General features: G+C 41.6%; 1 protein-coding gene across 2 annotated transcripts; it reads right to left on the bottom strand.

Moving 5' to 3' along the window:
* Positions 1-1,965: 1,965 nt before the first annotated feature.
* ets1 (v-ets avian erythroblastosis virus E26 oncogene homolog 1) lies at positions 1,966-26,923 on the bottom strand. Of its 2 annotated transcripts, none has more exons than XM_041045536.1 (8): positions 26,535-26,923; positions 14,367-14,486; positions 13,358-13,558; positions 12,961-13,038; positions 12,256-12,453; positions 10,527-10,787; positions 5,660-5,778; positions 1,966-5,361 (listed from the first exon to the last, which is right to left on the bottom strand). In XM_041045536.1, exons 1-8 carry the CDS (start codon positions 26,599-26,601, stop codon positions 5,146-5,148), a joined length of 1,260 nt encoding a protein of 419 aa, XP_040901470.1. In that variant the 5' UTR covers positions 26,602-26,923; the 3' UTR covers positions 1,966-5,145. The 2 variants fall into 2 exon arrangements, with proteins under 2 accessions (XP_040901470.1, XP_040901469.1); XM_041045535.1 differs by having other exon boundaries at positions 12,256-12,501; positions 26,535-26,922.

Here is a 26,923-nt window from a genome sequence, read left to right on the forward strand (position 1 = left end):
TCATTTTGGTGTCATCTCACCCCATAAAACATTACAGACAAGTGCTATTTGACCCATTAGAGTGATGCTTGCATTTTTTTTTTTTCTGTAAAGCAACTCCATGATGTTTTTGGCTTCCTAGAATTAAACTCCAATAGTTTAACCAGGGACCGTGAAGCAAAATAGCTTAAGATAGAAGGAGAAAGCTGCAGACAGACCAAACACTCATCTGATCAACAGTATCATCGGAATGCACAAAATCCTGCCCAAGGAAACAGACTGTGACAGACCAATAAGATGAATCCAGGGCGAAATAGTGATGTCTTGAAATAGTGATACCTTTTTAATTTCACCTAATAAATTTACTCTAGAGGTTAAGTTTTTATTGCAACAATGTCCCTAACATGGCCAACATTTCCCAACTTCATGACTACACTGGTTCATCATTTAATCTCCCTCCCTGTCTTTCTCAGTCATGTTAAGACTGCATGCAGGAGACAGATGTAGCTTGGTAAGACCCTTTAGATAAATATTTAGGTTTGAAATCTGACAAACGAGCCGCACTCCAGTGTCAAGAGAGCTGTAAGCTGCTGACGACAGGAGGTGATACTTTTTGTCGGGAGAGGCAGAAATCATCCAACATCTTTCAGTGACTGCCAGGTGTGACAGTTCTCACTTTCTGCACAGACTTCCTCTTCTCTTTATGTCTCTCTCAGCTGTCTTTCACTTTTAAACACGGCTTTAAATCAGTGGAAGCTTTCTCTGAATGAAGCACAAAGTGAGGGGGGGTACTGGGCAAAGTGTGTCTGCGTGAGCCAGCTTTGTGTCTGGGTTTGGATGTGGAATAAGCAGGTATGAGTGGTATCATAATGGTTTGGATTTTGTCCCAAGTCTGCTGGAACGTGCACTGTATGGGCGTGTGTTTAAAAACCTGCCTAGCCATCACGTCTGGTCTGGATCATCGGCCAAGTCAGAGCGAGGGAGGTGGAACAGGAGAAGAACCACCTGGGTAACCTCAGCCTGCCCTCTGCCAAGAACACCACCAACAGGTCCAACAGAAGAATATGGGTTTGATTTTGACAGAAGACAGCTCTATCATGTTTGCTTTGGGGTTACATGGGAAATATGTAAAATCAATCATGTATGTATATTCTGTTTCAAGTGATTTTTGCAGTGTGTGTCTTTTGTGATCAGCATCAGTCATTTTTACATTGCTTTTATACTTTGTACATTACATTTTCATTTTATGTAAATCTGTCCCAAACTAAATACACATTTCTAAAATTGTGTCTATGTTTAAGATGTTTTCATGTACTGTGTGTTTTGTTTCTACCTTCAGACTGCCATTTTCTTAAACTGAAAAACAGCCTGATCTATTGGAACTGTATTTTGGCCTTCTTGCTAGACTGCTGCAGCAGAGCCAAACAGCTGTGCAGTTTGGGGCAGAAGGCCGTGGCCCTGTATGTTTTCTATCTACAGTGGAATTTATATGAGCCCAGGGTTACAAGCACATGAATGAGCCCCAGTGTACTGGTTCTGTTCTGACGTCACCTCATCAGTGCACATGGGACGCACTCATTAAAACTGGGACACACCATGGTCCATGTGTATTTCAAAGGCAACCTAGGATCCCTTTGAAGCACCAGTGTGTTGATTCGAACAATGGACAGATTTGTTTGAGCAGTTTGTGCCACTTCGAGTGAGGGAAGTGTGCAGAGTCAACTGTAAATTGAAACCGCCTATCTATGTATATATCTATATATTTAATGCAAAACAAAATTCAATTAAGAATTTCCTGTTTTTGTTATTACTACCTGTTATGTGAATGACTCTGATGACTCTTGATGTTGAGCCATATCACACAGAGTGTACTTTAAGGACTTTGAGTCTGATGACTCAAAATCACGTCTTAAACCACAGGATTTCCTGCAGAATAGGTACAGAAAAACACCCATGTTTCAGTATTAAAACATAACTAGTCTAGTATAATAGTATGATAGATTAATATTTAGCACTAATAACTGTTCATGAATCAAAACAGTAACATCACACACAATTATTAAATCTTTGTTCACATATATTTTATAACATTTTGAAGTACATTAAGTACATTTTAGAAATAGAAGCTACAGTTTATAAAACCTTTCCAGCAGAAATCATTGATGGGCCAGCATCAGCCTTTTTTTCTCTAGCAGACAGGTCTATCTTCTATATAAAAAAGGATTAAAAAAAACAACAAAAACAAACAAAAGAAATAAAAAAAATCGCTACATTGTTTTGTCCTGCGCTACCTTTAAATTCCCACAAAAGCACCAGCTGTCTGCATCTCTTGTCTTTTATAAAATATAAATTATTGAAAAATATTCAGATGTTTGTGAACTAAATACAATAAAAATGATCTCATAAAAAAAATACAGAGACACTATAAAATATACAAAAAAAACAACATCCAAAACTTAAAAAAATGTTTTTTCCTTCTGAATCCATTCTGAGATATGCCACAATCTATCGATGCGTATACACTTGTCTGACTAAGGTTCATTAATACATAAGACCTGCAGTAATCTCTGACAGTTAACAGTATATTTTCCTGACAAAATAATTCTCAAAATATTAACATTTTCAGTAACAGAATGTTTTGTTTTAACAAAATGATCTTATGAATTGAACGATACTAACAATATGAGCTCGTGTTGGGAAAAAAGAAAACGTTTTTTTTTCCATGGCACTGGCATCTGTTACAAATATATTTAAAAATCTGTAAAGTTCTCTTTAACATAAAACACTGACATTAGGAAAAAAAAAAACCTGAACAAAACAAAAAACAGTGTTTTGAAACCTTGACGCCAATGCAGAGAAGAATGAAAGTACAAGTGAAGCTTATTACCAATTAAATTGTTGAATTTCTTTGTGTGGGATGACAAGCATGGGTAAAGGTTTGTGAGTCAGTGCTTGATGATGGTGGACAAGCCAATTAAACATTATGAACATATTCAGCATCTCTTTTCTGCACTCAATGGAAAACCCAGATCACGAAGGCATTTCTCTTTGTCCTAGAGCTGTGTGTGCTTTCCAACACTTCTATTAACAAAAGATGAAAGAAAAGTCAACACTTTCAAAACGTGAGAGATTTCTGGTCCCTGTCTTCCAACATTGTGGACGATACGCGAAGCGCCGTGGCCAAAGACCTCACATGGGTTTTGGTTATTATTCCTGCTTTGTCTCTTGCTTATTTGTGTAATCTGGGTCTCAATAAAGCATTATGAAATACAATCTGTACAAATAGACATCTCAAAAGCTATTTTCATCCATATGGGTAACATTCAGCCACTGTAAACAATAACATTGTATTGTAAGATGATTTTTCACTTTGGCATTTCCCATAAAGCCAGTGTACAGCCACTGTTCCCACTGTTGGGAGGAAACTGCTGCCAAATGTAACCAGTGAACCTCTATGCCTGTATTTTGAGCAAACTACACAAAGATAGGTGGAATCATACATGAGTTACTCTGTATGAACTGAAGGTTATTTTTGTTGTTCATAGATAAATAAACACACCTACAAATTAAACACAAATGTCTGTCACTAGTCCTATATATCTCTATTTGCATTCAGATTTCAGCGGACAGCTGCATCCAAGCTTGATGGCAATGGCGAATTAAACACACAACCCATGTACTGCAAACCTCTAACCAGTGCCAACTTGCATCATTTCTGTCAGTCATTTTCTCTCAGACCTCACAAGCGATCATTATCTGCAGGGTCCACGGTCTCCTTTCAGTCACATTCATCTATCCCATACAGCTTCTAATTCTCTCTAGTCAACGTTTTTCTATTGCCCGTCCCTTTTTCCTACACTGTACCTTCACACTATACTGCAGCCACTTCCTTATGGCCAAAATGTTCTGCATGATAAAAGGAAAAAAAAAAATCTGACATTCTTACAATTTTGTAAAATCACTTCCTCATCTACTTCACTTGTGATTTTAATTTACAGACACGTAGACTATTCAAACACTTCTAAAGCAACGCTAACATGGACAGTGAACCGACAAACTATGTCATCTAATCTGCACATTAAACAACTCTTCTTACCAAGGACTCCTGAATTTCCCCACATAGATTGTCTACAGTTTGCTAATACTGGTGGTATATGCAAAAATGCATAAGTTTCAGTCACAATATGTGTCTCTAACAAGGTGGCAAACAAGTACATAAAGGTGAAAGCGTCAGTTTCAAAAGCAACGGCTACTTTCAGTTGTCTGTCGATCAGACGCTCTTGGTATGAGTAATCTCATGAGGTCCTCACACCCTATCAATGCACAGGGCCAGTGTCTATAGTGTTGTCTGATAACGAATCAGCACATTTCAGTTAAAGGCTCCTAGAGAACAGTTAAACTTCTGATGGCATCTGATATTTGGTTCCACTGAGATACCTTCATTGACAACATAAGAAAAATACTCTTTCCACTATATGCCTGGTAGGTAGGTTTACATTGGGTGTTCAATAACACAATACTGGCACAAGCATACGCTCCTTAAAAACAACAAATCATAAACAACACTTTTTGGTCCAAGCTGATAACTCTGTCTCTCCTTGCCAAAGAGAAACAGTGAACGTAAATTTAAATATGACATTTAACCTTCCGCAGTTCAGTTTTTACATTTTGGCAACCATTTTCTTTGCGGGAACCTTCCGCCCGCTCTCTTTTTACCCCAACCATGAAATGAAGTCATTTTATTTTGCGCTTTTATTTTTCTCTATGTCCTCTCACTCTTTCTGTCTTGGCCCCTCTTGTCTCCCCACTGTGCTACTTAGGCAGAATGGAAGCTGAACTCTACCCGATAGCACTCCATCTGCCTTGAGCTGCTAAATAATACCAGTATACATCAAACATACGCACGCTCACTCACACACATGCGCGCACACACATCTCAAATGCAAGATTATGAATACAGGCTTTTGGATTGTGCCTTCTTTTTAAAACATGGTCTCGGAGACAGGAGCTCAAAGTTGACAAGTTAGACCACAGATAGTCATTAAAAACATTTTGGTCCTCGAAAAAATGATTTACCGATGCTATCAAACAGTTAAGACCACTTTATGAGCCCCAGTCCATGTGGCTCCTTAACATTTGTGTTCACTTCATTTTTCATCTTTGCTTTCACTCGTCCGTATCAGGCTTTACGTCCAACATTGCATGCAGCTCCTCAGGAGTGTACCCCAGCAGGCTTTTTAAGTCACAGACAAAGCGGTAGACGTAGCGTTTCCCCGATGTCTTGTGGATGATATTCTTGTCATAGTAGTAGCGCAGGCCACGGCTCAGCTTCTCATAGTTCATTTTGGGCTTGTTTTTCCTCTTGCCCCACCTCCTAGCAACCTAAAACAACACAGGGAACAAGCTTGTCAAGATGTGTCATTAACAGTTAGAAATTAATATAATAAATCTTGTAATCATCTACATTTACATGCAAATGCTGTACTGGTTTTAGGTATTACTAAGTCATTTCAAAATGAGTCACTACTGACGTGAAACCTGCAAAGTTAACGCTTCCAAAAAATGTTAATGGAGCCAAACAAGGCCATGCAAAAATGAAGAAGACATCTTGCTCATCTGGTTAACTACTTAAGACCTCCCAGCACGTGTGCCAGTGACCAGTGGTGTCATGACCTCTCACCTCATCTGGGTCAGAAAGCTTGAACTCCCAGCCGTCGCCTGTCCAGCTGATGAAGGACTGGCAAGACTTGTCGGTCAGCAGCTCCAGAAGAAACTGCCACAGCTGGATGGGGCCGCTGCCTGCAGAACAGATGGGAGAGGGAGAGAGGGTGTGCATTTATAGAAGAGCTGTTTACACAGAGAAGACACATTGTTGTTGGTGTGGACACTGGTTGGTGTAGGGGATTTAATTAGCAAAGTGTGAGCTCAGGGCACAGATATCAACATCCAGATTCAGGGTACTCTGAAGTGTAGTGCTATTGCTAGTTCAGTGTTCCAAAGTACTGGATAATATATATGCATGTAAAGATACAGTACAGTATATCTACAGTATATCTACTGTACTGGTATGTTGATGCTAAATGAAACCCAAGAGTGGTAAAAAACCATATTTGGGAAGTGGAAGATTTCCAGTGTAACAGTTTACAAAAGTGAGAAACACTACTTGAATCTATGCAAAATCTACATCCTGTTGCTGCGCAGAAAGGATAAAACATAAAAGAGACTGAAAATAATTGAAACGTGACAGAAGTGCAATCCAGGTAAAGAAAAAGCAAAAAAAGGAAGAGTATATCTCAATAGCGTATACTTCTGCTATGTATGAAAGTGTTAAATATTCATGCCAATTATTCACTCATGTCTGAAGAGGGACAAAGTAAACCCTCTAATCTGGGTCAGACTAAAGTACAGCAATGGAACCAAATGTCCTCCTAAATACAACAGTCCCATTCATCATGTATTCCCTCGTCTGCTGGTCGCCCTGTGCTGTATGTGAATCTAGAGTCTGAGTTCCATACTGATGAAATCACCAGTTTAAAATAAGAGAGACTGCCTTCAGCAACACATCTCTGAGACTTGAATACAGACTCTGTGTGTGTGCGTGCGTGCGTGCGTGCGTGCGTGTGTGTGTGTGTGAGAAAGAGAGCAGTTGCAAAGTCATCTGTAATGTCTGAATGTGGAATGAAGATTAATGTAATAACCAACCTGGTAAAACCAAACTCCAGCGTTATCACAGCAGTTTGTTACATCTCATAGAAAAAGGGGGGAAAGCAGCACAAAAGCAAACCAAAAGAAAAAAAGAAACTGAACTAGATTCACAGACGCAGACTTTGATCTTGTGGTTTTTCAGCTACATACACTAACCCACCCACTTTTGAGGCTCGCATGTTGAAATCACACCTGCCTATGCAGCACACCGCCTCAGCAAAACTGAAGCTAGGCAAAAGTTAGCTCTCTCGAGTGGCTCAGAAAACCAAATATACCCCTATACAACACAAACAAAGGCTTTCAGGGAAACAGACGTGTGGGTTGAACACTTGAAATGGCATTTCAGAGCTCTCTTTGCTCCTGCTAGGATTGGAGAAGGTGCATGACAACAGCCACCCCAACTTTGGAAAATAAGTGGCTGTGCAACACTGAGTCTCTTTCACACAGAGTTTTGACTCACATTCCAAAAGTCTGCTACTGTAACAGCGAGCCCACATAAGGGTAATACAGTGCCCGTTTACCAGCCCCTTGTGCTCTCACGCCAGAATGTAGACGACCCTTTGACAAAAAAAAAAGTTTCCAAAAATATGTTTCAAGTAACCATGCACAATGGGCCTCATTGAAATAGCATAAAGTGTGGCAAAAGGAGGGGTTAGGGTTAGGGTAGGGTGTGGGTGGGGTGGGGTGGGGGCTCACATTCACAGCAGCGTTAAGTATTTGACCCATGGCACGCTAAATGAGTCTAGAGCATGCAGCTAAATGCAAGAAAGAAAGGCTGTGACTGGGGCTGCAGCAGGGGTTTAATCTATGCATTCTTTTTTTTGGTCAGTGTAAAATGACAACTCAAATGTATTCAAATCATGATATTAGCATATTAGAAAAAAAAGTGCAACCAGCTAATACACAGTGTTTTAACTTGATAAATCACTTAAACAGAAGTTTTACTATTTTAACTGCTCGACTAACTCTAGTAGCAATGCAAATAAAACCCCTCCGTGTGCATTTGTCTGTTTTGTACTTGTGAGACAGGGAAAGAGGAGAGAGCCTGCAAATGTATCATGAAACAGACAAGAGTTTACCATGTTGTGAGGCTGACTGGTGTTACTGCAGACAGAGGTGTAAATGGTGAATTATCACAGGAAACCACGGAGTTGACAAGTGGAGCTTCACTTATCTCTCTCTGTAGCCTTATCGAGTTCCCTGTCCTCGCTACAAGTGTCACCTGTCACCCCGTGACTGGAACAGGAAGCCGAGCAGAGCAAGCTGTCAAGCTGTCATAAACATTAATTTGGAATTTTACAAAGGCCTGTTTTTTATTTTTTAGCTTTGATTTTTTTTTTTTTTTTTTTGGGTTGAGGTTTCTCTCTCTCTCTTGCTCGATCTTTCTTCCTCTATTTCTTCATCCACCCACACATATGCACATGGGCACGCACACACATGTAACACTCAAAAAATGTTTCCATCTTTTGAGGGCTACACTCTCCTTACACAGCTCCTAATGACAGCTACGACCAGAGCTGCGCTGCTCGACATTTTCGTCGTTTTAGCATGATTTTGTTTTTTTCATCTTTCTCTTTTCCCGTTGTATAAAAGCTCAGAGGAAACACATTCTCCTCAGTGAGAATACATTATGCATTAGGCTGGAGACACTCGCAAGGCTTTCACACATGAGCTCTTTGGAGTCATCTGTGCTTTCTTACTAACTGATACATTTCAGACATCACAACTGAACCAGTAAATGGAGTCAGAATGTCATGACGTACATTTGGTGGAAGAAGATATCTCCACATGCTTAGGTTTTGATATAACACAGATCTGTGTCAAAGCAAATGTCATAAATGCAGATTTGATCATAGTTTGTTTAAAAACTCATCAAACTATATGCAGGTGTAAGAATCTCTGTAGTAAACCCAGAATATTTGTCGGGAGTCCTATTTACATTTAATTATATAAGCTTATGCATCACATAAATTTTTATGCATTCATTTTTAGTTTCTTGGTTCAGTCCACTTCTATCAAACGGGGTGCAGGGAGCAACACGACCTCTAATGTCCACTAGAAGGGCTTTTAGACTGTGTCTTACTCGTCATTATTTAATTACAAGTACATTACGACATCTTTCCAGCATCATTACGAATGAATGACTCATTGTTCTATAAGCGGCTTTTGAACTAATAACCATATAAATGATCATTTAACTTGTGCATACCAACTTGGGGACAGTCTGTTGAGATCTGATGTATGCATTGTTAGTGACGTTGGAAATATGCCTGGATTTCCCCTTTTCCAATGCTGGCAACCTCGCAGCCTTGTGACTTTAATTTGAAAAAGTCCCAAACGCTCTGGCATTAGAGGCGATTCAGTGTCTACAGTGCAACTGTTCAACTGTCTTTACAATCCAACTTTTAAACACTAATGTATTTCATAAAGACTAAATCTTTGCCTAATGTTCACAAAGATTTCATATTTATTTTCGTATGCAATACACAACTTGGAAAATATGTTCTCCATGTATTAATACAATATTTAACATTAAGAGTCAGTATACACACTACCAGAAAAGCCTTAAAGTTATTTATATCAGTTCCCTAAGTTCATGTAATTATAGGAGCAGCCCACTGTTAACATGCACATCCTGGTAAACTGTTAAAAGTAGTAACAGCAGCAGTTTTTTCATGCAGCTTTTCAAACCAAAAACCATGACAGATGCTAAAATAGTGCATTTGCTTTAGCGGCGCTTGCAAATATCTCCACATCTTATTGAACTTGGAGAGCATACATAAACCATCTCTTTGAGCATGTACCAGTTTGTAGATGCTTTGCGAGATGAAGAGATAATTTTACTCGGTGTTATGTGCAGGGGCAGGTATGATTTCTATGTTTTACCAGCGTTGCTAGGGCGACCTATAAAAAATAGGTTGAGATGCGGGTTGAAGATAACAAGGAGAAGGAGGTAGATGATAAGTGTAGACAGAACAAAAGAGTGAGATAGATAGAAAGAAGAAGAAGAAGAAGGAGGTACGAGCAAAATCTGTTTTGTTTCCTGTAATGTTGCATGTCTCGGGCTGCCTGTGTAAAAGGTGTTTTTTTTTTTTTTTTTTTCCCCTTTTTGGTCTAAAAGCAGTGCATTAAGGCACCCCCACATCTGCAGAGCATCAACAAGTGTGTTACAGCTGCACTGAATTGTGTTTCTTATAGAACTGTCTTAAGGAATTCTGCACCATGTGAAGATATTTCACCCCCCAAAAAAGAATAATCATGCACAGAAGAGTGTTGGTTTTATTTGCCCTAATTTTGAGAAATTCACCTCTGAGATTCTTGCAGTACATTCTGAGAAAAAGGCGTTAGCCTTCTTATGATCTAGCCTAGGAAATGCTTTTTTTTTTTTTTTTTTTTGTTATGATCATGTGCAAGAGTGAAGCTAGAAAAACAGGACATGATAACTTAAATGTCTTCTCTTGGCATGAAGACTCTACCAGGAATGATCATAAACACCAATATTATTCTTTAAATCTAAGCCTTATCATGTTTGAGCTCACTTGTATCTGTATAGTTAATAATAATAGTAATAATAACTATTGTAAATAAACAACTAAATAATATAGCTCTACATTTTGTTACATTCTGTAATTTTCCTTTAAGGTATACTAATAATTGTGCATGCTGGCTGAGGCACATCTAAATGGAACAGGGCTATGATTAATATTATTGGTTACCCTGTACTTTTCCAACTATGACATTTTAAACATGTCTGCTGTGAAAAAGGTCTATAAAATGCTGCAGCACTTTTTCCAGGTAGGATAAAATTATAGTGTATAAACTATGACCTCCAGAAATCTTACCTGTGTATCCTGCCAGTGCCGCTGCGGGGATGACGGGTTTATCCTTGCTGAGGTCTGAGCGCTCCCTCACATAGTCTTTGAAGGTGCCCTTGGGCTTATGGCCGTGCAAGGCGGTGGGGTAGTCTTCTGAGTCAAAGCTGTCATATGAAGGTACCCGCTGCAGGCTGCTGAATGAGGACTGGCTGCTCCATGACTGGGTCAATCGGTCACAGCTCTCAAAGCTCTCAATGCTCTCAAAGGAGTCCTGGCCACCGAGCTTACCTGAGAGGGAAGGGCGAGTGGAAATGGAAAGGGTGTTATTTTTTAAATTAAAGTTGTTACAAAATGAGCCAACTGCAGACTGTAACTTTTATAGCATATCACATTTAAAAAAAAAAAAAAAAAAAAAAAAAAACACACCTGAATTTGTATGACTTTCTTGTTGTGCATTTTCTCTAAAAAAAAAATTCTAAATAATTTATGTGGAGCTATTTTTCACTGTGATACTTCAGTGCATAAGAATGTAAATAGTCACATATTTTTGTAGCCTTTGACAAAGGAGCAATATGTACCAAAGTGACAAATAAACAACACCTTAGCAGTAAATTATGTTCCTTCTCACTAAGCTATACTTTTCTGTATGGTGCCACATCTCTCTCTCCATTTCACACCTCATTTCACTGGTACAACCACCATTTGAGTTTGATTTTAAATGGAAGACAATCACACAAATTGCCTTGCCTTGCTATTTTTGGCCTTGGGAAAGATAAGAGGAGTCTTTCAATGGTGAGTCATTAACAAATGACAGATAATGCAGCGCCTCGATTGATGCTGAAATCTTCAACTGCTGAAATTGGAGCCACATGTGGATATCAGTTGTGCTACAAAATACTTTCCCACGTTGGGGGAGCACAATGCAATGCTCAAAAGCTTGGTATGTGTGATGCATGAGGACTGGACCTCATACCTTGCAAGCAAATGCTTAAAGCACCGTAAGAGGGGTTGTATAATGCACTTGGCACATGCTATTCATTTATACAGCTGGGGATTTGTGAGAAGAAAATCCTAGCTTTGCGACTATAAATGTAAACCATGCTGCTAATTCCTCTGTAAACTATCACTGGGAGAGAAAACAAGCCTGCGCATTCAGAAAAGCAAACAGTTTCATGAGAAAACCCCAGATTACTAACTGAGGATGACACCTCTATCTCTGTACCCAGAACCTTAAGGTTGAGTCAAGGAAAAGAGGCTAACAGAAACAAGAAAAAAAATCTCGAAGGTTACACAAGTTGAACTGTTTTACATAAAGGACAGGCGGCAGGAAGAGAACACGTTGTGGCTTTGGTTCGTGTATCACTCTGACAAAAACAATAGTGTTTTTTTTTTATTTTCCCAACTCAGTCTAGAGTGTGTGAGGCGGGTTTGCTTGAACCACAAACCAACCAGAGGGCCTGCTTTTCTTCTCTTCTAATACGCACACACTGATGTGGCATGACAAGATTCTGGTAGCTTCAGCACAATAACACGCACACATACACCCACAGAAACACTTAACATTTAGATGCACTTACACAAACACATGCATGCACATGTGGACACATTTATCAAGAACTCGATCCAAACAAACTGTTGAGTGCAACATAAACACAGCACATTCTTCACTGCAATGTCTGTCCAGACTAATCCTATATTCTTAATATCCTATCAAATCACAACTATATTCTTCATATCTAGTATTTGACCCCCTCACCTCTGCTGAGGCGTCCCACACACATGTTGTCAGGGGACACCACCTCCTGCTTGACAGAAAAGTAGTCCCCCTGCAGTGGGTTGAGGGGCGTGTCCCGTAGGATGACAGCAGGGTATTCATTCTCATACTTGAGCGTCAGCAAGTCCTCTGAGCTGATGGGATGAAGTGTCTGGTAGGACTCTGTGATGAAGCCGGGCTCTGAGTATTCAGAAGGAGGGACACACTGAGCATGCTCAATGCCGTAGTCTGGTAACATAGAGGAAAACGCGTGTAGATAAAAAGCAGAGACAGAAAGCGAGGAGCAAAACAGAAGAGGAAAAGATCAATCTTAGGAGTGGAGTCATTATCTCTCTTGTGCTGAACTCCTGCCCAAATGCTTAGTGAGTGAATAGTCCATAACAAAACACAGTTTTGAGTGCATAAGAGGAATCTTTTATGTTTTAGGCAAGTTCATTGCCTAAAATCTATCAGTCCTAACCTCAGCAAAACTTACAGTGATGCCATATTATTTTCTGTGATATGTGCTCAATATAAACCTATAGCTGCAAAGCTGCACTGAGGGATCAATATCTGATTTTACACTAAACTAAAAACTAAATCTCAACCTTTCACTTCAAACAATAAACCTTTTTACGCATTTACATTCATATTCTAGGCATGTGTCTTATGTTATTGCACAGAGTGATGTGGCGGGTGAGTACTTACTGCCAAAGTAGTCTGAGGTATAACGGGATTCCTGGAAGTTGGAGGTCAGTCCATTGATGGGATAATGCTTTGTGTCCTCTTCATGAAAAATAGATAGAGAGCGTCAGTGACCTCGTCATTGATTTCATGTATCGTGTAACTGCACCCAGCATTATCAAAAATTAATGACCTCAGCTAAATTGTGTCTTCCTGTTTGGTTCCTGCATTGCAAATGCCAACAGAGTGCTAAACTGGTGCAAGCAGTGATGTCACCCTGTTTGGTGTGAGTGAGTTTTTCCTCACACATTGTATGTGAGATAAAAAGTCTCTTCGCCTCTGGTTTCTGTCTTAAAGCCATCTTGCAATGCACAAAAGTGCCAGAACAGATTAACTTGTCTTTAGTTTAATATGTTCTTACCTTTTTGAAGCATTTCTAAATGTTCCCAAAGGATGTCACCCACAAAGTCAGGTGCTAAGTCCAGGAAACGCTCCTTCCCCATAGCACACAGGTTGGCTCCGTTCATGCAGAATTTGTCAAAGTCAACGTTCTTCAGACTGAACTCATTCACTGTCCATGTTAGCCACTCAGCCACATGGCTTTCTGTCCACTGTCTGGGATCTGAAGAGGATCAGAATTTATGATTGTTATATTTAGTGTTATACCATTTCATGATTTTTTTTTTTTTCCTTTTCTTTTTGGTTAAAGAATAACAGGTGCATTCATCCTCTAATTGCTGAGGAGATTATAATACACTTACACAGTTATTCAAACATTCACCTAGACCTGTGAGTGATCTGACAATGCAGATGAAATGTTTGCTTTTCTGGCTCAAGCACTATGAGCTGCAAACTGCAAACTAAGTTCTGTTTTCACTGAGAAGAAAACTCCAACCTTTAGTTATACTGCCAACTTTCTTACTGCCTCTGTATGAATGTACTGTATGTCTACCAATAGCAAGACAATCATCAGCAAACAGGGAAGAAGCAGTGGATGTAAACAGCAGTGGTAATGACGAGCCGAAACCTTGTTTGCAGATATAGCACCATTACAAAGTCAGATGCCGAAAGTCCTGCTGTTTCCAAACAGTATGAAGAGGCTCTCTAACTCATTATTTTATTCTCTGTCTCTGTTTCAAGATCCTCTGAATGCTGCAGTCAGTCAGTCTGCCTGAACTGAAATATATTTCAATGCAATGCCATATCTGGAATAACTGGGTTTCTCCTGCTTTTCAGTGACTCCTTCTAGGAGACACCTTCTCAGAATGATCTAAAGCAGGGCTATGGTGTGAAAGGAACTAATGAATGTACATCTGACATGTGATACGTTGAGGTGGTTTTGAGGGCTCATGCTTAACTGTTAAGATTTAATTTCTCCAATGTAAATGTTAACACAGACTAATGAGAATAGAAGCAGTTTACAGTCTTACCTTTGGGAATACCCAGCCGCAGCTGTTCCTTTGTGAAGCCACTGAAGGTGGCCTTCAGAGCCTGGGACATCATCTCTTTACTTCCTGGTGTTAGCAGGGGGACATCTCCACACTCTGGATCTGCCGATCAAACAAAGAACACTGATTACAATATTATTTTGAGTAATGTCAGTATCTATTTCATGTCAATATATAATATTATCATGCTAATATTATATACCGCTTTAATTTTTGTTGACAATACAAGCTAAAACAACGCATCCTGTTTTGTATTTCATACCAATAAAGTTTACTGAATAGAAAATTTAAATGAGACAGCCAGAGGGTGGGAGAGAGGGGACTTGTGAAGGTGGTTTAGTTGGCTGTTTACACAGACACGTGCACCCACACCCACACCCACACCCACACACACACACAAACATAAACAAAGTCAGCACAGTTGCATCTGACCGTGATCAACAACATGGCTTAACAATTACATCTTGTCTAGACAGACACTGTCTCCATATCAAAACCAATCTATTGAAACAAGAGCTGTCACACCATCAGATCTGATTGGTTTAAAAACTGAAACTGCATGTGCTATTTTTGCAAGCAATACACGTGCACATTTCAGAAGGCTGGATAACGGAAAGTGGAAATCAGTGCAAAATTTAGTGCATGGCAGGTTGATTAGATTAGATTCAACTTTATTGTCATTACACATGTACAAGGACAGGGTAACAAAATGCAGTTGAGACAGCTGTCATGTGAGTGGCTTTTCTTCCTTTTTTCCCCTTGTTTTTTTATTTTTTTATTTATTTTATTTTTACAATTTTCTCCACTTTCTGGGATTTCAGACAGGGTCCCAAGGCAAATCCCACTCATCTGGCATTAAAATAACCACACAAGTTTATTTGCAAATACTACAGACATTAATTTCTCTCCAACCCGAACATCCTGGGTGGGAGAGCAGCGCCTGGTGCCCATCAGTGACACCATGACCCCTGCTAGCCCTCCTACTATGTTGCCCCTACACAGTGGGCCTACTGTCATCGGACTAGGCATGGGGTCACACATTCTGAGAGGTCAAGGGTCAAGGGATGAGGTGATGATGTCACTGTGGCTGCTGGCGGGTGGCTAGGAGAGATGGGGGTGGGCTGTCTCGAGGGTCTCGGTCGCACACAAGGCTTACTGTTCTCTGCTCACAGCCAGTGGGCACCCAGTGGGGAACAGAGCTCCCTTTGATGGCTTTAAACAGTGCCTGATGACTCGCACTCATCTAATTAGATTGACCAGGCTGCAGAAGTGTGGGGTAAGGGAGCAAAGAAGGGAGATGATGAGGGGAGAAGGGGAAAGACCCCCGGGCAACTAACACTAGAATAGACTGCTAAAAACTAACCAGGCCAAGATTCAACAAATGACTTGTAAATAGACACAAAAAGGCCCTGTATAATTCCAATCAACTGGCATGTCTTTATCATTCGAACTGCAAAGCACCCACACATATTTACACAACAAAGGCCGACATATATCATGGTCTGTTAGGGCCTGCAGTATGACATAATAGCACTATCTTGTCTGATCAGCTTGGGGGGTAACACGCATGAGGCAAAACTTCAACAGACCACAACAGGGCATCTTGAGGCTTCAGCACATGAAGGTGCACACACAATAAAAGAGTCAATCGGGTTTCAACTTCTTTCGTGTCTCTCTTTAGCTCATCTCTCTTATCCGTCTCAATTGCATGGGAATTAAAATTGTTTGAGAACCAGATCACAAAAGGCTTGGCCGGAAGCCAAGCTAGCGATGAAGAAAAGTTGTGTCACTCCTCTCATAGTAACACCATTCGTCGAACCCAGATGTTCTGGCATCTCCATTGGCTGGTGGTTTTATCTGCCAGCAGTACACTGGTGCAACATACAGTTCATGCTTGTTTTCACCACTCGCTGACGTCTCGACCTCGTCTGGAATGCACAGCAGCTGTCCCTCCTTCGCCCATGCAACCAATGTCTGTCTGGCTGTTTGTAAAATTAGGTCTCCCACTTTCTTTTTTTCTGTCTTTGGCTCTTTTTATCCCTCTATTTTCTCTCCAAAGAAAGAAACCTCACAACAGACCCGTAACAGAGGACAGACAAGAGCTCTTTGCTTCTCCATGTGATTCAATTAGGCCTGTAATAATATATTGCTCTCTGTTAGACTGGTGAACAGGCAGAAAGTTATTCAGTCTAGTCAGAAGTAAAAGCAAGGTAGAAGAACTGGTGATAAAAACTGTTTTACTGTCTTACATGAGACCTCAGTTAAACTATTGTCAGACGCAGATCGCACATCAAAATATCCCCTACAGTTTCACAGTGAAAATAAGACCTGAGCGAGTTGTCTATGCAAAAGGTGCCCCTGACAGCAAGGTTGTCTAGGCCTCTACTGAACTCATTTTTCTTTTAAGTAGTGTTGGTAGTGTAAAAACGTACATGTTGCAAACGGCTGCAAACTGAGATGGGACTGGGGCTCAGACAGTCTGCGCTTTGATGTGAAAGCAAAGGCGAAATGTGGCAGTTTATTTAAGCTGGATCGAGTGGAGTTTGTCTGCACTTTCGAACCGTTTACGCCCCTCCCTCCCCATTGCTTTTATCAACCCGGCCCCAGCCTGTACTTGCCCACACAGACTTCAGCCCACTTTAGCACTAAATCCTCCATCAAAGACACTCAACACCATCTTGCATGAGAACTACCATTAGGCACTCTAAAGAGAGAAATATGTGAACCATGATTATAGAGCAAATTAAAATGTGAACTGCAATTTGTGTGATTTCTTTTGTTTTTATTGTGAATTACTTGTTCCCCTGTTTCAAATGAGTTTGAAGTGGGATTTTTGTTTACTGTCTTACAGCAATTCAAAGCACAACAAATGCCTTCTTAGTTTAGACTGTCAGGTGACAATGCAAATGCACTTTCAACAAAACATGTACCTTTTTATAAAGTATGTTATATGTATGGTATATTGCTTTGTTGTGTTTTTGTGAACTGAAATGAAATCTTAAAAACGTGAACCAAAGGTCACAGCAACGCTGAAAGGCAAACACAAGACTTAAAAGTGCAATGATAATAGAGCAGTCTCCATGGTGAATGATCCATATGAAAGTTATCTGCGGCAGAGCTAATGTACAGTGTGCATCCATTAGTGAGAGAGGCCAGCTTGGATCTAGACGATCTCTAGTAAATGATGAAGTCCTGATAGGATTTCAATGCCTGCGAGTCCCATTAGATACAGAATGGTCAGTATGTACTGAGAGTTAGAGCATCCACAAGTCATCACTTTCCACATTAGATGGTGTGGGTCTCTCCGCAAAATGAGTCCCATCCACTTATCTCATGAAATGTGGGAGTGGGTGTAAATCACAGGCAACATTATGGCATTCACTAACAAGACTCCGAGTAAAAACAGCATCTGCAGTGAAAAGTCTGAAATGAGACCAATTTCTCCTAATGATGCAGAGGGAATAATAAGTGCATCTATTCTAAGAATCACTGATGAAGTGAGACTGATGTTTAGTCTGGATGTAAATGTACAGTAAAGGGTATTGATTAGCCACTCCCCTCTTGCCATGATATGATTAATGGACAGTCTGCTGAGTGCGACAGCGATATTTCTCCCAGGGATTCTCACTAGACAGGCTGTGCACCTCTACTGCCCAGCCCTTGTGACTGAGCCGCAAGCCAAACCTTAGATGGAGGTTCTGTTTGGCACCTAAGGCTGCTAAACTGACACACACATAAACACACATACACACACATGAACTAAATTAACAGTCTTCTTCGCCTGTGCGCCAGAGCGTGGGCGTGAAATTGGGATTTTTGCGGCTGGGGCCAAAGTCTATGGGGCTGGAACAGGCAGGGCTGGGTAGGGCAGGACAGGGACGGGGGAACATAGCAAGGGAGCATCTTGGGTGGGTGAGGGGGGGATTGTGTAGGTAGCAGGGGGGTGGTGTGAGTCACCAGCCTGTAACATGAGCCCATCACAGGACAAGAGAACCAGGGGTTGGGCACAGAGAGAAGAGGGAAAGAGACAGACGAATGAATGGGAGGTCTCATAAAGCTTCCTCTCTTCTCCTTGTCTCTGGAGTGACATCACAGTGGGATCGGTGCCATCTCCCAGCCTCTGGCGGAGACTCGGTTCATTCATAAAGCCTGGGCTCCTGCCTCCACTCAGAATGATGCAATGATCCAAGCGGAGCAGGCAACCAGACCCAACAAATAAGGGACAATATGTTTTCTGTCATGTGACTGAGCTATAAATAGCCCTATAGAGTTTATCTAATGAGTGGGCGTGTGTTGGTAAATGAGAGTGAGCTGAATAAAAAAAATTAAAAAATTACAAAAAAAATTCAAAAGGCTATTTCAAGCTGGGTTTTTCAAAAATATGACACTTCAGGGTCAAATAGTCATTTATTTATATCGCTATCAAAGCATGTAGCAGTTCATGTCTTCCTCTCTATATCCTTCTGTAGCTGAATGTATGGTGGGCTTATTTTTAAATATGTGAGTGAGTCCATTTCCTGTGGCTAAGTTGCCACTTCCTGTGGGAAGTGAGGTGAGTTGTGGGTTCAGATGCAGGTTAAACATTTCAGATCCACCACTGAGGTCTCATACCCTTCCAGAATATCTCTACATGCACACAGGTACATATCAGCAGGGTCATGGCAAGGTTCAGAAAAAAAAAGAGACAGGAGGTCTTGGATACTTGCCAAGGGCTTATAATCAGCTCTTTCAAGCAGACCAGTCTACCCACAGCTGACCAGAGGTGACACTGGTATCTGAGAGAGCCTTTGATGGAGATCTGTATCTAGACCCCTGGTCTGAGAACGCGGGGTCATAAACCCAACCGACATGAAGGGGGCCCATTCAGCACCACGGGGTGATAAAGTGGTGGCTGAGAGCTGCAGTGGAGCAAAAGGAGGAGGATGGGGTGGCAGTCTGGTTTTGAGAGGGCCGCTTGTTCAGCCAGCTGCTCCGCTGTTTAGATTTCCATCTCAATGCCAAGGACCAGGAATAGATGTGTAGGGCCTGGCTCATGCCAATGTGAAGAAGCCAGACCAGACCTTGACCCAAGCTTGCTCCTCTCAGGACAGTGTTAACCTAAAGAAATCCAATGTAAAAACCAGGACCATCCCACCATCACCGACAGCAGTGCTGAAACACTAGTTTCATTCTTAGGTTTTTACCACTAGCTTCTGGCTGAACTCTTGAGGCACAAACCTGTGGCGGTGTAAAGCAGCTGTACGGGACGAGGCCGCAACTGCTGACATCTGTCTTTGACCGTGAAACTAGAGTTGTCCAGGATGATCGCCGCCACAGACACACCGGCTACTGAAGCAGACAATAAGTGAGACTAATACCCCATAGATGTCTTGATGTCTTTTTTCCTTCCACTCCCTCCATCTCTGAAATCATATTAGCTTATGATGTGAAAGTGCATTAACTCTACTGTTTATGCCAAAGTCTCAGCGCTTGATATGACATTACCTCTGAGCTTGAAATGATCCGCACCATCGCCAACAGACGCTAAACATATTTTTGCTAAAAGCTTGATGGAAAATCTTTTCTTTCCAGAAGAACGAGGGAAACAGAGACAAGGCGGGATTTGGCTCCTTGTTGCTTATTTTACTGCCTAGAAGTTTTGTTGCTCTGCGATCTTAAACAGTGTGAAACAGCCTGGGCTTTAGGAATGCATCAAATATTAAAGGTTGAGCAACAGTAATGTACTTACTAACAGCCCATTGCACAACCCTCACGTTCTCTATTACTTTGAGAAGGCAGACAAATAATATTGGGAAAAAGCTAAAATCTGCTTTGTATGAAAGAACTACACAAGGAGTAGATATCTGACAAATCTCATTCAACCTGAAGGTTTCCCATGACCTCCATGTCTGTTAAATATTTATAATGAAAGCACTACTGTCTTTTTTTTTTTTTTAAACCATCAGTGCTCGGCAAAATGGCAAGAAATGTGAATGGACTTACGAGCACTGTGCTTGTGTGAGTGCAGGTGGTGCTAGCCTAGCTGTATCCAGGCTAGCTGCCCTCCCAGACTCCATCCCTGTTGTAAACAGACAGGGGATGCTCTGGGGGAACTGTTTAGGCGTTAAACCAAACACACGACATATCTGACAAACAGTTTACTCTCTGTGTTGCATTTTTTCCACAAAACATGGTGCCTGCCCCATTTTCAGTCCAAACTGATACATTCCACAACCAGGTTCCTGATATAAGTGTGAATTATGTGGGACAGTATACAGCCACACATTCTCACATGTCGATGGAACTGTCCTTTTGTGCAATATGTATGCATGTAAGTCTTGTAATGACTGGGTCTAATTATACGTCATTCATATATAAGAGCTTGTTGCTTGTTTGAAGGCAAGCTATGGGCGGCAGATGGATACTTGATAAATAAATTCCCCCCAGACCACAGTGTTTTCATGTTGCATGCCTCGCATTCCACCTCTGTTTTACAATCACTAATGTGCTTCTCACAGCTTTCTTGTTTTCCTCTAATGTGACCAAAAAATGACTTGTGGTCTAAGTGGCAAAATGGTTTCAGCTCAGGATGATGAATTACCCTTCTATTTTAAGCTTGGTGTAGGCTCGAGCGCTAATAGGAGCATAAAACATCAAACATCTGGCTACATCTCTCTTCCCTTATCTTATATAAGACGTTAGTTTGTGTGACGATGTGAAACACCTTAGGTTTGGCTGACTGCGCTGATTAAAAGATGTAAACCACAATTTGATAACTGGAAAGTTACAACCCTATGTTTTGCAATAAAAGATTGAAGTAATTTCCAAAACATGTGCATATCAGTTTAGTTGTGTAAACTCGCGCTCACCTTCTCTATTCTCACCCTTTCTGTTTCCCTTCTCTTTGTTTCTCTCTCTCTCTCTTAGACAGACAACATACGCAAGCACAGACACGCAGTGACTCACTCCATCAAAAAATGACTGGACTTCAGAGGATATCATGATACTTCATTTGACAGTGTGACTGGTCATGATGAAAGCAGTGACCATGTCTTGTAAAATTCCTACTCAGTGACTCATCTACCTTGTAACTATGCATAAAACAAACACATGCTCCAGGCAGCACACAGACCATCTCTAATGAGCATTTATGTGAAGCAAAAAGATACTGTTCCACAAACACAATGCCATTTCTGTAAGAGAATACTGTCTCTGGACATGTGGGCGTACAGCAGATGTAGTCAATAAAGGCAACTCATTTTATTATGTAGAAAATGCTGATACTAGGGTAGTCAGACTAGGCAGACAAAGCTGAGGAATCCAGCTGCTGTTACTTTCTAAGCTACAACTCCAACAGCAGTCTAAAAACATACACTGAGTCCTATTCCTGGACCTCCTCTGACACAACACATATGCCTCTCATTTGACTGTGTCACTGAGGTCCAGCTCATGTTGAGTGCCACCGAATCACGCCTACACAACAGAGCCCACCGCCCACACAAACACACCCTTCTTTATCATTCTTTGCTTTGGCAGGCCAAACAATTGGTACAACTCTGATGCTGTCGGTCTGATACACATAAAGTGTGGCTGTGCCCCACTTGTTCACCTGATTACAAAAGCAGCACTACTGCTCCAAAAACAGGTGGTGTGCAGCAAACGCAGACAAAAGGAGAAAACAAGCCAAGAAAATCTGGAACATAAACTGAACAAAATGAGTGACATGGCCTCGTTGTGGACAGCTGAACATCCGTGGTGAAACAAGCCTGCTGCCTTTCAGGACAGTGGACTGATTCTCAAAGCAGGCTAAACTCGCACAGTTTGCATTTCATTATAAGAAACACACATCCTAAATGTAGAACCATAAAACAGAAACAGTAACAGAGCAAAAGGACAGAAAAAAAAAAAGTTATAAAGCACTCAACAACATCGTTGAGATGCGTGGGCGGTTGTGGAGCCATTTTGGGGAAGAGTCAGGCCAGTTAGGGTTCACAGCCAGCCTGGTAATGTAGGGAAGGGAGAGGCCTGTGGTAGCTAAAACCAGTAAGCGAGCCAAGCAGACGCACAGTCGGACAGCCAGTGGCGTGTGGTGCAGCAGGCGTCTAGTGCCATGACTCAGGGATTACAAGCAAGGAATGACTAGAGATGGGACAAAGTGCACTCCCCAGGAACTCACTCTACACCACATCAAGGTGTCGTGAGAGAAACTCATGTGGCCAGCAGAAAGACGTGGAAATAGAGGAAGAAAGGGAAAGGAGGGGGAGGAACACTGGAGGAGGAACTGTGTGAGTGGGTGGGTGAATGATTGAAAAGAGTTGTCTGTTACAAAAAAAGCTTGTTAATGCTTTATTTCCCCAGCCAAGGAACATATTTTCCTTTGTTTTGGTTGTTGGCTTTTAGTGGAATGTGAGTAAAACGAGAAGCTGTTGAAGACTGATTGCTGGGAGAGGCGCTCTCATCATTTTGATCTCTCTCTCTTTTTTTTTTTTTTTTTTTGTTAGGCAAAGCAAGGAATATTTACCACCATCATATTGACCACACCTTGGAAGATCTGTCTCTCTCCATCCCCCCATCTCTTCTTTCTCACCATATGCTTGCTATTTAGCAGACTGCTGTATCTAGTGCTAACACGCCTCACTGTATGACTAAGCTTTATAAGCAAAGATTAAGGCGTGTATTCCAGGGAGGAATGGAGATAGGAACCATGCAGTATAATGGTTTTAAGTTTGTTAAGCAGACGAGTGAAAGAGCAATGAATGAAACGCTGGCTGAATGGGGGGATAACCCATTTGATGTAACATAGTGGCATCAGTGATCAGCGCGGGAAAGTAAGAAAGACAAGTTCATTGTGGAAACTCACAGACATCCAATTCACTACTATCCAACCTGTCTGTTGACAAGTCCGACCAGGACAGGGAGGCTCATTGAGCAATCTGGTATCTGTTGCTCTCAAGCCGCAGACACGGCCTGGTCAAACACTACCTAATGACATATGTGTGATGCACTGAACACTGGACTGACTAATCAAGTTTTGATCTGGCAAAACACGTCGCCCTCGGTTTGACACGGCACACATCAGATGAAAAACTGACCTGTTTGCTCCGTTTGGCCCAATTCATTGACAGACCACATCAAGAGAAGCCTGGATCACCCAAACAGTGTTTGCACAGCTGCCAGCCAGCCACGCACATTCAAACATTGGCATATATTACACTGCACTACTGAAGGAGTGCTGACACAAAACACAGCAAAGCAAAAACCTGAAGCTTATGTAACTCCCTCTGCTCTGGCACAAGTTACCCCTCTCCACACTGTAACAACATGGTACAGTGTGGAGAGGGGTAAGGGGTGAAGCCTTTCTAAGTATCATCACGCAGGTATGGCCTGTGCGCGCCTGTGTGCATAATGTCTGTGGCGGGCGTGGAACGAGATGCCTTATAAGGGCGCTCAGCAGAGGCATCGGGCATGCCAGTTACAACAAATACCAGCATTCTGATCAGATAAAAAAAAATGAGCCTCCCCCTCAAGCTCCTTCTATGCCTCCATGCATGCCACCCAGCAGGGCATGCTCACAAGCATTCCTGTCAGTCACTGAACCCTGACCTGAGAATGCAGAAGGAAAGTAAAAGAGGTACAATTCACTCAAAGTGAAACAGACTTGTACTGTAAATGATTGACAACTCTCCTGAGCATTAAATCTATATCTGAGAACAGAACAATGTTACTTCAATATACTGTAACACTCAATAAGAACTTGAGCAACACAAAAGTGAAAGAAAGATGAGGCTCTTGTGCTTTCAAGCTGGCAATTTCACACTCAAACACCTTCCCTGTTAAGTAACAGTCTCCCTTATCTTTGAAACTTTAAAACTCTGTAGAGCTGATAGTTTTGTTATGGCTACATGATGCTTTCAGTAATAAGCTACCATGATCTGGATTACATTGAAGAAACTGTGAGTCAGGAATTGACTGCTACAAATCGGAATAGAGGAATAAAAGCTTGGTGGAACATTAGAAGCCTTGTTTGGGTGCACCTCTGACCCTGGCGGTGTGTGAGCGCTTTAAAGGGAATTACCTCTGCTGGAGAGAGAGAGGACAGGCTTTGGGAAAGCTGACACGGGCTGCACTTCCGTTGCAAAGGAAAACAAACAGTATAGTAAGGTGGGCTGGAAACCACTTATGCCTGTTAGTGGGGTATGTATGTATGTGAAGCCTGTGGTTGCAGGTGTTTGGAAAAAGGAGAAAAAAAGGCACTGTTTGTAGATCCTACAATTCTATAGACTTGTGCTTGCTTTTGAAGAGCCGAGCAGTCACGTCCACTGGGAGGGCAACTACTTTCACAATCCAACAAATCAGCACATGCAATCTGACGTATGAAGCGCCTATCTCTTTCAGTGAGTTGTAAGCAAATACCCTGTTATAGTGCTTTGCATGCATGCAATGCAGAAAGACATCAGTGTTGTGTCTTGTGAGGAAAAGGAACAGCCTTGGACATCGGCGGTTATCTTGCAAGCACGGTAATATCACCGAATGACCATAAAAGCGTGCTTGTGTGTGAGAGAGAGGTGGAGAAAAGATGTGTTTGTGGGAAGTTGTGAACTGCTCCTTGGCAGCCTCAACTTGACCTGAGTGCACCCAAGTGAACATAAGCAGGAGCAAGCATTGCGAAATGGTTTTGCAAGATAGCACTCCGCTTTGGCAACTTAAATGCAGCTGTCAGCACCTTTTATGTGAGTTTGTGAGATGCATATGTGAGAATCTATGCTCTGCAGGTACTGACAATGAGGAGAAGGTGGTTAATGTGGTGAGTCACAGCCCCTTAGTGGGTCAACAGTAGCAATTAGTATCAAATTTCCATGATGCATCAATGCAATTTGCTGCTTTACTAACAGACTCAATAGCACCTGAGCTGCAAAAGCACAGGGGATTAGTAAATGTAAGAAGCTGCAAAATGCAAATCATCCAAACATTCCACCATGTGTAACATGTGTCTGCATAAAAATGAGAAGTGAAACCACACAAAGTTTTAAAACAGCTAACAGTTGCAGGCTTCCCTGTCTGTACCCTGGACTACCCCTGGAGCAAGCCAAGTCTTCCAGGCAGCAGGGTCAGAGAGGCAAGCCTCAGCACTGCAGATTCATCACCTCAGTCTGCCTCTCCTTCCCTCTGGAAAGTCAGTTTCAACCACCGAGGAGGAGGGGGAGGTAGAGAAGAAAGGGGAGAGGGAGGGAGGGAGGGAGGCAGAGGAGACAGTGGGGTTGGTGGGGAGGTGTGGGGGTAATTAGGCACCACTGCATGTCTCCCATGCCGGCTGGGCAAAATGCCCTGGCTCTCCTGGTATGGCACTGAATATATGGGTCAGAGATGGGTGTTTAGATGGGTAAGAGAGAGAAGATGGTGATAGATCCCCAGTGAAAATTAAAGCAGGATGAAAGAGAGAGGGATATCATTTGTACAACAAGCCTAAAAAAAAAAAAAAAGCTTATAAATATCAAGTCAATTTGAGCAACACACATCCAAGATCTAAATATGACCAAACTTAACCAACATAAGGACACATGTAAGAGCAGATCTGGAAAAGTAATTAGTTTTCATTAGAGCATGAAGAGTTTAAAACATGCAGCCTTTGAAAGCATGTCAGCTACATGAAATAATGTTAAAACACAGGAACTGTCTCATATATATGTCTTCACATGAAATGAACATTTCTTTGTTGCTGTGTCCTGTGACATATTATTGTGCCTCCATGACAAAATTAAGTCCAATTTTGCCATGAATAAAGATGTCAAAACTGGAGTTTAATAACTTTTTCATATCGGCACGTTGTTTCATACACACAACAGCGTACTGTGATTCGTTGAGCCTGATTCATTCAATAACAATAAGAGACAAACACACACACACACACACACACCCAGAGGATAGCCTATTGCACGACTGTAGAGCCTCCGGCGTGTATTTTCCCTCAAGTATTGCGTATTGTCCAATATTGAGCAACCAACACCGTCTTCGCACTGAAATATGAGGACGTTATGTGCCCCTCAACGCATCCTGCTACCGAGAATTAGCACTGTGGTTAAAATCAGCGTCATCTGCCACCAGCCGGTTGCGTTACAAGAAAAAAACATTTAGGAGTAAAGCAAGCTCTTACAGAGGAGTTGTATTACTCACCGTCCATTTTTTCAGTCTTTATGATCGTTATTGTCGGTTTCATATCGACAGCTGCCGTCATGACCATCAGATCAGTGTGACTTAAAAACGCCGCGTCCCTCTTCTATTCTAACAGCTCCAAAAACACACACAATATAAGGAGGAAAATCTTCTCTTCCTTCGGCGCCCCGGTCAATTCTACTGGCCAATGTAATTTATTTTTTATTGTTATTATTATTATTATTATTTGCTTTTTCCCTCACACTACAAAAAATCGATTCAGTTTCTTTAACTCCTAACTTATCTCTCTCTTTCCCTCTCTCCCTCTCCGGTGCATGTACACACACTCCCTCTTTTCCTCGTTCTTTCTTACTCACTCACACACTCACTCACTCCTTCCTCTCTCTATC

Source organism: Toxotes jaculatrix, chromosome 9 (genome assembly GCF_017976425.1).
Source record: "Toxotes jaculatrix isolate fToxJac2 chromosome 9, fToxJac2.pri, whole genome shotgun sequence".
Lineage (NCBI taxonomy): Eukaryota > Metazoa > Chordata > Actinopteri > Toxotidae > Toxotes > Toxotes jaculatrix.